Source organism: Pseudophryne corroboree, chromosome 1 (genome assembly GCF_028390025.1).
Source record: "Pseudophryne corroboree isolate aPseCor3 chromosome 1, aPseCor3.hap2, whole genome shotgun sequence".
NCBI lineage: Eukaryota > Metazoa > Chordata > Amphibia > Anura > Myobatrachidae > Pseudophryne > Pseudophryne corroboree.
Window position 1 is genome coordinate 402,099,298 of NC_086444.1, and position 12,637 is coordinate 402,111,934.

General features: G+C 46.6%; 1 protein-coding gene across 2 annotated transcripts in view; it reads right to left on the reverse strand.

Annotated features, from left to right (window-relative positions):
• Positions 1-12,637, reverse strand: part of ANKRD13A (ankyrin repeat domain 13A) — a 227,682-nt gene that overhangs the window by 104,342 nt on the left and 110,703 nt on the right. For both annotated transcript variants that reach the window (XM_063913226.1, XM_063913225.1), the window contains one exon: positions 5,128-5,189. In XM_063913226.1, the coding sequence (XP_063769296.1) occupies positions 5,128-5,189 (62 nt within the window). The remainder of the gene's footprint in view (positions 1-5,127; positions 5,190-12,637) is intronic.

The following is a 12,637-nucleotide window of genomic DNA, read 5'->3' on the forward strand; positions in this document are numbered from 1 at the left end:
ATCTGTAGATGGGACCCGGACCATTAGTCCCACAGGTCCCACTGGAACGTCCTTGCGTGGAGTCTTCCGAATGGAATTATGCTTCGTACGAAGCTACCATTTTCCCCAGGACTCGTGTGCATTGATGTACCGACACCTGTCCTGGTTTTAGGATGTCTCTGACTAGAGATGACAACTCCTCGGCTTTTTCCACTGGAAGAAACACTCTTTTCTGGTCTGCGTTCAGAAACATTCCCAGGAACAGAAGACGTGTCGTCGGGACCAGCTGTGACTTTGGAATATTGAGAATCCAGTCGTGCTGTTGTAGCACTTCCCGAGAGAGTGCTACCCCCACTACCAACTGTTCTTTGGACCTCGCCTTTATCAGGAGATCGTCCAAGTACGGGATAATAAAAACTTCCTTGTTGCGAAGGAGTATCATCACTTCTGCCATTACCTAGGTAAAGACCTTCGGTGCCGTGGACAACTCCACCGGCCGCGTCTGGAACTGATAGTGACAGTCCTGTACCACATATCTGAGGTACTCCTGGTGAGGAGGGTAAATGGGGACATGCAGGTACGCATCCTTGATGTCCAGGGAGACCCTGTAATCCCCCTCGTCCAGGCTCGTAATATCCGCCCTGAGCGATTCCATCTTGAACTTGAATCTTCTGATATAAAAGTTCAAGTATTTTAATTTCAAGATGGGTCTCACCGAAACGTTTCGGTACCACCACCACTGTGGAATAGTAACCCCTTCCTTGCTGAAGGAGGGGCACCTTGACAATCACTTGTTGTGATTATAGTGTTGAATATCCACCAACACCGTCTCCCTGGCAGAGGGAGGTGCCGGTAAGGCAGATTTTAGGAAACGGCGGGGGGGAAGAACGTCTCGAACTCCAGCCTGTACCCCTGAGATACTACTTGAAGGACCCAGGGATCCATGTGAGAGAGCCCACTGTCCGCTGAAATTTCTGAGACGGGCCCCCACCGTACCCGGGTCCGCCTGAGCAGCCCCCGCACCATGCTGTGGACCTACCGGACGCAGGGAGGACTTCTGCTCTTGGGAACTAGCTGTGTGTTGCAGCTTTTTCCTCTACCTTTGCCTCTCGGCAGAAAGGATGAGCCTCTAGCCCTCTTGCTTTTCTGGGGCCGAAAGGACTGTACTTCATGCTACGGTGCTTTCTTTTGTTGTGGGGTAGCCTGTGGCAAAAAAATCGATTTCCCAACAGTAGCTGTGGAAACGAGGTCTGAAAAACCATCCCCAAACAGTTTTACTCCCTTATAGGGCAACTTCCATGTGCCGATTCGAGTCGGCATCGCCTGACCATTGCCAAGTCCATAACCCCCGTCTGGCGGCAATGGACCTAGCGCTTATTTTTGATGCCAGCCGGCAAATATCCCTCTGTGCATCACGCATGTATAAGACCACGTCTTTTATATGCTCTATTCTCAGCAAAATATTGTCCCTATCCATAGTTATTTTCCGACAGGGAATCTGACCACGCAGCGGGAGCACTGCACATCCATGCCGAAGCAACGGCTGGTCGCAATATAATGCCCTAGTGTGTGACTATATCTTATAGGGTAACCTCCTGCTTTCTATCAGCAGGTCCCTTCAGGGCGGCCGTATCCGGAGACGGTAGTGCCACCTTTTCTGATAAGCGTGTAAGCGCTGTATCTACCCTATGGGGTGTTTCCCCGCGTGACCTATCCTCTGGCGGGAAAGGGTTCGCTGCCAATAACCATTTTAGAAATTATCAATTTCTTACCGGGGGAAGACCACTCTTCCTCACACACCTCATTTAATTTCTCAGATGCAGGAAAAACTACTAATAGTTTTCTCTCACCAAACACAATACCCTTTTATGTGGTACCTGGAGTATAATCATAAATGTGTAATACATTTTTCATTGCCTCAATCCTGTAACGGGTGGACCTATTTGGAGGGTACACCAGTCTCATCGACGTCGACACTGGAGTCAGTATCCGTGTCGACATCTGTGTCTGTTATCTGAGGTAGCGGGCGATTTTAGAGCCCCCCATGACATTTGAGACGCTGGAACAGGCACAAGCTGAGTAGCCGGCTGTTCTGTGTCGTCAACCTTTTATGTAAGGAGTTGACACTTTCACGTAATCCTTCCATAAGTTCAACCACACCGATGTCGACCCCGCGGGGGGTGACAACATATTTACAGGCATTCGCTCCGCCTCCACCTCATTATCCTCCACATACCTGTCGACACAGCCGTACCGACACATAGCACACACACAGGGAATGCTCTGATAGAGGACAGGACCCCACAAAGCCCTTTGGGGAGACAGAGGGAGAGTATGCCAGCACACACCAGGGCGCTATATATCACAGGGATAGCACCTATAAAAAGTGTTTTCCCTTATAGCTGCATATATATATGTATACTGCGCCTAAATTGTGCCCCCCCTCTCTTTTTAACCCTTTCTGTAGTGTATTAACTGCAGGGGAGAGCCAGGGATCTTCCCTCCAACTGAGCTGTGAGGGAAAAATGGCGCCAGTGTGCTGAAGGAGATAGCTCCGCCCCTTTTTCGCGGACTTTTCTCCCGCATTTTTATGGATTCTGGCAGGGGTTAATGTACATCCATATAGCCCTGGGGGTTATATGGGATGTATTTTTGCCAGCCAAGGTGTTAATATTGCTGCTCAGGGCGCCCCCCCCCCCAGCGCCCTGCACCCATCAGTGACCGCAGTGTGAGGTGTGCATGAGGAGCAATGGCGCACAGCTGCAGTGCTGTGCGCTACCTTGATGAAGACTGATGTCTTCTGCCGCCGATTTTCCGGACCTCTTCTTGCTTCTGGCTCTGTAAGGGGGCCGGCGGCGCGGCTCTGGGACCGGACTCCGAGGCTGGGCCTGTGTTCGATCCCTCTGGAACTAATGGTGTCCAGTAGCCTAAGAAGCCCAAGCTGGCTGCAAGCAGGCAGGTTCGCTTCTTCTCCCCTTAGTCCCTCGATGCAGTGAGCCTGTTGCCAGCAGGTCTCACTGAAAATAAAAAAACCTAAAACTAACTTTTATCTAAGAAGCTCAGGAGAGCCCCCTAGATTGCACCCTGCTCGGTCGGGCACAAAAATCTAACTGAGGCTTGGAGGGGGGTCATAGGGGGAGGAGCCAGTGCACACCAGGTAGTCCTAAAGCTTTCTTTTTGTGCCCAGTCTCCTGTGGAGCCGCTATTCCCCATGGTCCTTACGGAGTTCCCAGCATCCACTAGGACGTCAGAGAAATATATATATATATATATATATATATATATATATATATATATATATATATATATATATATATATATATATAAAACATATCAAAGTGACAGCACTCAGTAAAAATCAAATTGACTTGGTGGTGCAGGGTCCTGGAAATTGATACAGACACTCACTTTTGCAAAAGAAAAGAAAGAGAGACCAGTACTCACGTTTTGATGATGAAGAGAAAAAAGGTGTTTATTCCTTTCAGAAGAAACATCTGGACATGATCCTAGTACTACAGCCCGACGGCCGTTCCAACTCTCTGTGGTTTTCTGCCCCTGACGATAACCACGGAGAGTTGGAACAGCCGTCGGGCTGTAGTACTAGGATCAAGTCCAGATGTTTCTTCTGTAAGGAATAAACCCCTTTTTTCTTTTCACCATCAAAACGTGAGTGCTGGTCTCTTTTTCTTTTGCAAAAGTGTCTGTGTGTATGTGTATATATATATATATATATATGTGTGTATATATATATATATATATATATATATCTTCAAAAAATAAGGATGCACTCACCAGACTTCTTCAAAAAGTACAAAACAAGCATTTAATGGCAACAGCACATACTCACAAGGTCATGGTCAACGTTTCAGCTCACCAGAGAGCCTTTTTCAAGACCAGATCAACAGATGCCATCTCAGGGAGATAGCATCTGGTGATCTGATCTTGAAAAAGGCTTTGTTGTGAGCCGAAACGTTGACCATGACCTTGTGAGTATGTGCTGTACTTATTAAAGGCTCGTATTGTACTTTTTGAAGAAGTCTGGTGAGTGCATCCTTATTTTTTGAAGATATATTTGGGACTCTGTCTGGATTGGACTTTGCTCTGGATTTTGCACCCCAGCTGATGTATGAAAAGAATGTGCGAGTGCGGCTTCTACATTTCTAATATATATATATATATCTCCACACGTACATACACCCACCTACACACTGACACGAGAGGTGAATATAATTTACATACACACACTAGTATTACCGGTCCATTCATTCATGAGACTCTAGTTGGGTTTTTTATATGATACCTCCCCCATCTCTTTCTTTCTCTACCCTTGCCTTACCCAGTCTCCGGTCTCTCATTTCGGGTTAAGAGCTGAAACTTATTACATTTATCGCAGGCCTCTGCCTTCAGGAAATACAGTATGTAGCAGATTTTAGATCTTCACATCTACAATGTTTAAGTACTGAAGAAAGTTTAGCATTCTACATGTAAGGTCCATAGTTTGCTTACCCTGCCCGAGACATGGTTGAATAAAGTGGAAATAGTTTTAGTTATTTCAGTTTTAGGCACATTAGCCTCATTGTTGGTCAATTTATAAATTCAGAGCTGAAAGTTCAGAGTAATGGGTCTTAATAATGTTTTTTATGGCCAAATCTTGAACACTTTCAAAGACCACTTTACCGCACTGTATACTTGCTGAAGATGCATTCTGATTTTAGCTAATTTCTCTTTGCAGGGTGTTTTTAGGATGGAAAGGACTGATTTTTCCTAGTCCTGGATACCGAACAGTCTTAATAAATTGCAGATATTTATAGCACATGAAATTTATATTGTACAACTTTGCAAGGGTTGGGTAAGGAATCCCGCGGGCAGGATCCTGGCGGTCAGAATACAGACGCTGGGATCCCGGCCGCCAGAATGCCGGCAGCTGGGCAAGCGCTAGAAAGCCGGTGCACTTGCCACGCTGCAGGCTCAGTGGCTCGCTGAACTCGCCACAGGTTCTATCCCCACTCTGTGGGCGTCGTGGACACCCACGAGTGGGAATAGCATAGGCACAGCTGTCGGCATTCTGACCACCGGAGTACTAATCGCCTGGATATTAACGACATCCCTTTTGCAACACTCAATATTACATGAAATACCATCACTCACCCCTTGGGCTCCAAACTGGTGCTCCACAGTCCCCAATAAGGACTCCAAGAAGTTTCTGTCCGCTAAAGAAACACAATAAGAATGTTAGAAAAATTCGGATTTTTTTACTTACCATAAAATCTCTTTCTTTGAGTCCATCTGGGGGACACTGGGCACTTACAGTTGGGTTAGAGTGTGCGAGTATGGAGTTTGGCACAAGCTATGAAAAGAACCAACTCCTCCCCCTCTAACCCCTCCCATCAACGCCCTGTTCACTGGAAGTACTCCTCAGTTAATGTTAAACAAATCCGAGAGAGAGAAAAGAAAACCAACAATCAATAACCAGACAAAAGGGAAGGGATCGCAGCGTACCACCATGATGGAATCAGAGAAAGAGATTTTACGGTAAGTAAAAAATCCAAATTTCTCCATCTGTGGGACAATGCGCACTTACACTTGGGTGATATCCCAAAGCAAGCCAAAGAGGGGTGGGGGGGGGGGGGGGGGGGAGTAAACAGGCAGGAAATCCGCCCCAAAGATCAGACGCCCAACATAGGCATCCCCCCATACCAAAAGTATGGAAACAACAGAATCCTGTGAAGGTTGCCGCTCTACGCAGCTGCACAATCGAGGCACCTCAGCCCAGAAGGACCCAACGGCCTGGGTTGCACAACTCCGCAGAAGGTCAGGAACAGCAGAGGACACATAAGGCTGACAGATAGCTGATGTGACCCAATGAGCCACAGTGTTCTTAGAGACCAGTCAACCTCGCTGGGGCGCACCACTAAGAACTAACAACGTGCCCGTACGGCGAACTTTAAAGGTCTTGGTTCAAGGTTGGTCTTGAACCCAGATCTCTATATACACTGGTCTCTAGCATTAGTGTGCTGAGCCACAGCTCCTCCTGTGTTGAAAAAAAGAGTTTTGTATGTAAAACCACTATCACAGATAAACCAACAAAGGCGGACTGCAGCAAATGGCTGCTAACTCAGAAACACGCCGAGCTGAGGCAATGGGCAAAAAAAAAAAAAACACCATAAGAGGAAGGAACCGCCACCCAACAGAGTCCAGAGGATGGAAAGGAGACACAGGAGCTACACATGGAAACTGTATATGCAAAAAGCTGTAAAGGAAACACAGAACATCCGAAAGAATGTTGGTAATCATCTCTAGAAAAGAAAATCTAGAGCAGAACCCTGTCTCTGAAGATAAGAAGACAAAGTCCTTCTGACAAATGTTCTGCAGACAGGACAAGAAGCGGAAAAGACTAAGAATTTCAGCTGAGAGGCCTTTATATTTGCACCAAAAGATGAAAAGTTTTACTGGGCACTGTGATTGGTTTCCGAGCCTGAAACATAGTCAGGGATACTGACTGAGAAAAACTTTTTACTCTGATGATGCTGTTATCCAGTATTTATCAGTTGTTTATTTATTGTCCCCTGGTCCCTTATATATTGTCCTTTACATATAGATTGCCCCTTTCTTTTTATTTTTTCACCTGTCACTTACTGTATTTTATTTATTTTACTTAATTTGTCCTATATTTGTCCTTGGTTTTATTTATTGTCCTTTTGTCCCTTATTTATTGTACTCATATATAAATTGTCCCTTTGTTTTGTTTTTTAATTTTCAGACGGTAACAGGGAGTTAGCACATATTAAAAATGGGTGGGGCCGAGATTGAGGATCTCAGTGCGTGTCGTGCATGATGTATGCGCCCCTGGCACAACAGTCCGAGTGCGGGTACATCTGTGCGAAATGTGAGCGAGCGGCTGCCCTAGAAGCCCAGGTATCTGATCTAAGCGACTGAGGAGCAGATTTATTAAGCTCGGTGAAGTGATAAAGTGGAAAGTGATAAAGGACCAGCCAGTCAGCTCCTGTCATTTTTTCAAACCAGGCCTGTGACATGGAAGTTAAAATCTGATTGTCTGGTCCTTTATCACCTGCCACTTTATCGAGCTTAATAAATCTGCCCCTCAGGGACATTTACAATCTTGAGCAAAGTTTAGATAGAACGGTGGAGGAGTTGCAGGGGGGGGGGGGGGGGGAGACACACTGGTAGACTAGGATGATCAGGTATACAGCTGGGTCACGGTTAGAAGGAAGAAGAGGGGGAGGGGGAGACAGGACATCTCCGATCTGCCAAACCCCAACAAATTTGCCCGATTGGACGAAGATTCTGGGGATGACCGTGAGGAAATGACAGAACTGGAGGAGACTGTTCCCTCTCGCAACCAGAGGAGCGGTCCCCCCGGTACAGATGGGAAAAAACTGATAGTGAGGTACCTAGTCATATTGTGGTGGTAGGGGATTCTATCATCAGGAGGACAGACAGGGCAATCTGCTGCCGGGACCGCGATTGCCGTACAATCTGTTGTCTCCCGGGTGCTCGGGTACGGCACATCACGGACCGGGTAGATAAGATTGTTGGGAGGGGCTGGTAAAGACCCAGCGGTCTTGGTGCATGTTGGCACCAATGACAAAGTTAGTGGTGGGTGGGATGTCCTTAAGAAAAACTATAGGGAATTAGGCAAGAAAATGAAGGCAAGGACATCTAAGGTAATATTCTCCAAAATATTACCAGTGCCACGCGCTAGCCCAGGAAGGCAGGGGGAGATTAGGGAGGTAAATGTGTGGCTTAGAGACTGGTGTAGGAAGGAGAGGTTTGTGTTCTTGGAACACTGGGCGGACTTCTCAGTCAGACAACATCTTTTTTGTCACGATAGATTGCACCTGAATGAGGAGGGGGCTGCTGTGCTGGGAGGGTAGGATGGTTAGGTTGGAGGAGCTTTTAAACTAGGAGCCTGGGAGGAGGGTTTAGCTAGAATCTACGGGACAAACAGAGAGAACAGTAAAGATGGGGGTAGTGAACAATTTGGGGGAGGAGAAGGGGGAGCTAAAGATCAGCAGGCAAGGGTATCTGCATGGGTGCTGACACCGGAATTACTGACAAAAGGTATTGATCAAGACATTCCAAGTTTATTACCTACTGATGAGTATTGCACAACAATACGATAATAAGATTTTACTCACCGGTAAATCTATTTCTCGTAGTCCGTAGTGGATGCTGGGTACTCCGTAAGGACCATGGGGAATAGACGGGCTCCGCAGGAGACTGGGCACTCTAAAGAAAAGATTAGGTACTACATCTGGTGTGCACTGGCTCCTCCCTCTATGCCCCTCCTCCAGACCTCAGTTAGGGAAACTGTGCCCGGAAGAGCTGACATTACAAGGAAAGGATTTGGAATCCAGGGTAAGACTCATACCAGCCACACCAATCACACCGTACAACTCGTGATAACTATACCCAGTTAACAGTATGAATAACAACTGAGCCTCATTAAACCGATGGCTCAGAACAAAAAACCCTATAGTTAAGCAATAACTATATACAAGTATTGCAGCATTCCGCACTTGGGACGGGCTCCCAGCATCCACTACGGACTACGAGAAATAGATTTACCGGTGAGTAAAATCTTATTTTCTCTGACGTCCTAGTGGATGCTGGGTACTCCGTAAGGACCATGGGGATTATACCAAAGCTCCCAAAAGGGCGGGAGAGTGCGGATGACTCTGCAGCACCGAATGAGCAAACTCAAGGTCCTCCTCAGCCAGGGTATCAAACTTGTAGAATTTTGCAAACGTGTTTGATCCCGACCAGGTAGCAGCTCGGCAAAGTTGTAAAGCCGAGACCCCTCGGGAAGCCGCCCAAGAAGAGCCCACCTTCCTCGTGGAATGGGCTTTTACCGATTTAGGATGCGGCAGTCCAGCCGCAGAATGTGCAAGTTCAATCGTGCAACAGATCCAGCGAGCAATAGTCTGCTTAGAAGCAGGAGCACCCAGCTTGTTGGGTGCATGCAGGATAAACAGCAAATCAGTTTTTCTGACTCTAGCCGTCCTGGAAACATAGATTTTCAGGGCCCGGACTACATCCAGCAGCTTGGAAGCCTCCAAGTCCCGAGTAGCCGCAGGCACCACAATAGGTTGGTTCAAATGAAACGCTGATACCACCTTAGGGAGAAATTGGGGACAAGTCCTCAATTCTGCCCTGTCCATATGGAAGATCAGATAGGGGCTCTTACAGGACAAAGCCGCCAATTCTGACACACGCCTAGCCGAAGCCAAGGCCAAAAGCATGACCACTTTCCACGTGAGATATTCCAACTCCACGGTCTGAAGTGGCTCAAACCAATGTGATTTTAGGAAATCCAACACAACGTTGAGATCCCAAGGTGCCACTGGAGGCACAAAAGGGGGCTGAATATGCAGCACTCCCTTCACAAACGTCTGAACTTCAGGCAGTGAAGCCAGTTCTTTTTGAAAGAAAATAGACAGGGCCGAAATCTGGACTTTAATGGATCCCAATTTTAGGCCCATAGTCACTCCTGACTGTAGGAAGTGCAGAAATCGACCCAGCTGAAATTCTTCTGTTGGGGCCTTCATAGCCTCACACCAAGCAACATATTTTCGCCATATGCGGTGATAATGTTTAGCTGTCACATCCTTCCTAGCTTTTATCAGCGTAGGAATGACTTCAACCGGAATGCCCTTTTCCATCAGGATCCGGCGTTCAACCGCCATGCCGTCAAACGCAGCCGCGGTAAGTCTTGGAACAGACAGGGCCCCTGCTGTAGCAGTTCCTGTCGGAGCGGCAGAGGCCAAGGGTCCTCTGAGATCATTTCTTGTAGTTCCGGGTACCAAGTCCTTCTTGGCCAATCCGGAACGATGAGTATAGTTCTTACTCCTCTCTTTCTTGTTATCCTCAGTACCTTTGGTATGAGAGGAAGAGGAGGGAACACATAAACCGACTGGTACACCCACGGTGTCACTAGAGCGTCCACAGCTATCGCCTGAGGGTCCCTTGACCTGGCGCAATATCTTTTTAGCTTTTTGTTGAGGCGGGACGCCATTATGTCCACCTGTGGCCTTTCCCAACGATTTACAATCAGCTGGAAGACTTCTGGATGAAGTCCCCACTCTCCCGGGTGGAGGTCGTGCCTGCTGAGGAAGTCTGCTTCCCAGTTGTCCACTCCCGGAATGAACACTGCTGACAGTGCTATCACGTGATTTTCCGCCCATCGGAGAATCCTTGTGGCTTCTGCCATCGCCATCCTGCTTCTTGTGCCGCCCTGTCGGTTTACATGGGCGACCGCCGTGATGTTGTCTGACTGAATCAGCACCGGCTGGTTTTGAAGCAGGGGTTTTGCCCGACTTAGGGCATTGTAAATGGCCCTTAGTTCCAGAATGTTTATGTGTAGGGAGGCTTCCTGACTCTACCATTGTCTTTGGAAGTTTCTTCCCTGAGTGACTGCCCCCCAACCTCGGAGGCTTGCATCCGTGGTCACCAGGACCCAGTCCTGTATACCGAATCTGCGGCCCTCGAGTAGATGAGCACTCTGCAGCCACCACAGCAGAGACACCCTGGCCCTCGGGGACAGGGTGATCAGCCGATGCATCTGAAGATGCGATCCGGACCACTTGTCTAACAGATCCCACTGAAAGATCCGTGCATGGAACCTGCCGAATGGAATTGCCTCGTAAGAAGCTACCATCTTTCCCAGGACTCGCGTGCAGTGATGCACCGACACCTGTTTTGGTTTTAGGAGGTCTCTGACCAGAGATGACAACTCCTTGGCCTTCTCCTCCGGGGGAAACACCTTCTTCTGTTCTGTGTCCAGAATCATACCCAGGAACAGCAGACGCGTCGTAGGAACCAGCTGCGACTTCGGGATATTCAGAATCCAGCCGTGCTGTTGTAGTACTTCCTGAGATAGTGCTACTCCGACCAACAACTGCTCCCTGGACCTCACCTTTATAAGGAGATCGTCCAAGTACGGGATTTATTATAACTCCCTTCTTTCGAAGGAGTATCATCATTTCGGCCATTACTTTGGTAAATACCCTCGGTGCCGTGGACAGACCAAACGGCAACGTCTGGAATTGGTAATGGCAGTCCTGTACCACAAAACGGAGGTACACCTGGTGAGGTGGGTAAATGGGGACATGTAGATAAGCATCCTTGATGTCCAGTGATACCATGTAATCCCCCTCTTCCAGGCTTGCAATAACCGCCCTGAGCGATTCCATTTTGAACTTGAACTTCCTTATATAAGTGTGGAAAAAAAGGGGAAATTGGCGCCCAGGGATTAGTATAACCCGTAGAATGTACAGAACCCTATGGGTTTCACAAATATTACTGATTTTAAAACAAAAGCATGAACTGTTCCTTCATAAAAGTTTATTAAAATTTACAAAAACAAAATGACATGTCCATCATGTTACATAGACATTATGATGTAATTTCTCTTATAATGATCCATCAATGAAGTTGTGGAGGAATGTAGACAATTTTAAACAATATCTTAAATCCTTCCTCATAGGATATTCAGAGATCACATCAAGTAAAAAACCCAACGCGTTTCGTCTAGTGACTAGGCTTCATCAGGGGTATGTCTTTTGATATTAACGTCAATCTAAAAGTACTCAGTCAGGGTGGTCGATCAGAATTGTTCGAAGGGTGACTTCAAAACATCCCTATTAGGTACTGCTGAGGCTTCAAACCGGCCTCGTGGATTCAGTATTCATATAATTACTATATTTAGCCTTCAGAGGAATAGCGGAATCAGCAAATTCATGCCAAAAAAGGACCTCATGGATCAACTATGGGCGTGAAAAGTGGATACGGATATGTTGTCCTTACAGTTTCACACAGGTAAAGACTTTCCCAAGAACAGCCAGTTGTGATCCAGTATCCATGCATGGATACTGGATCACAACTGGCTGTTCTTGGGAAAGTCTTTACCTGTGTGAAACTGTAAGGACAACATATCCGTATCCACTTTTCACGCCCATAGTTGATCCATGAGGTCCTTTTTTTGGCATGAATTTGCTGATTCCGCTATTCCTCTGAAGGCTAAATATAGGAATTATATGAATTCTGAATACTGAATCCACGAGGCCGGTTTGAAGCCTCAGCAGTACCTAATAGGGATGTTTTGAAGTCACCCTTCGAACAATTCTGATCGACCACCCTGACTGAGTACTTTTAGATTGACGTTAATATCAAAAGACATACCCCTGATGAAGTCTAGTCACTAGACGAAACGCGTTGGGTTTTTTACTTGATGTGATCTCTGAATATCCTATGAGGAAGGATTTAAGATATTGTTTAAAATTGTCTACATTCCTCCACAACTTCATTGATGGATCATTATAAGAGAAATTACATCATAATGTCTATGTAACATGATGGACATGTCATTTTGTTTTTGTAAATTTTAATAAACTTTTATGAAGGAACAGTTCATGCTTTTGTTTTAAAATCAGTAATATTTGTGAAACCCATAGGGTTCTGTACATTCTACGGGTTATACTAATCCCTGGGCGCCAATTTCCCCTTTTTTTCCACATTTCTATACCTAGTTCAGTCTAACAAGGAACTCAGGGAAACAGGCTGCCTTTCTTAAGAAACTTTCTTATCTCACTCTATCTAATACCTATAAAATAGCGCAGGAGGAGAGTATTTGTTTGGT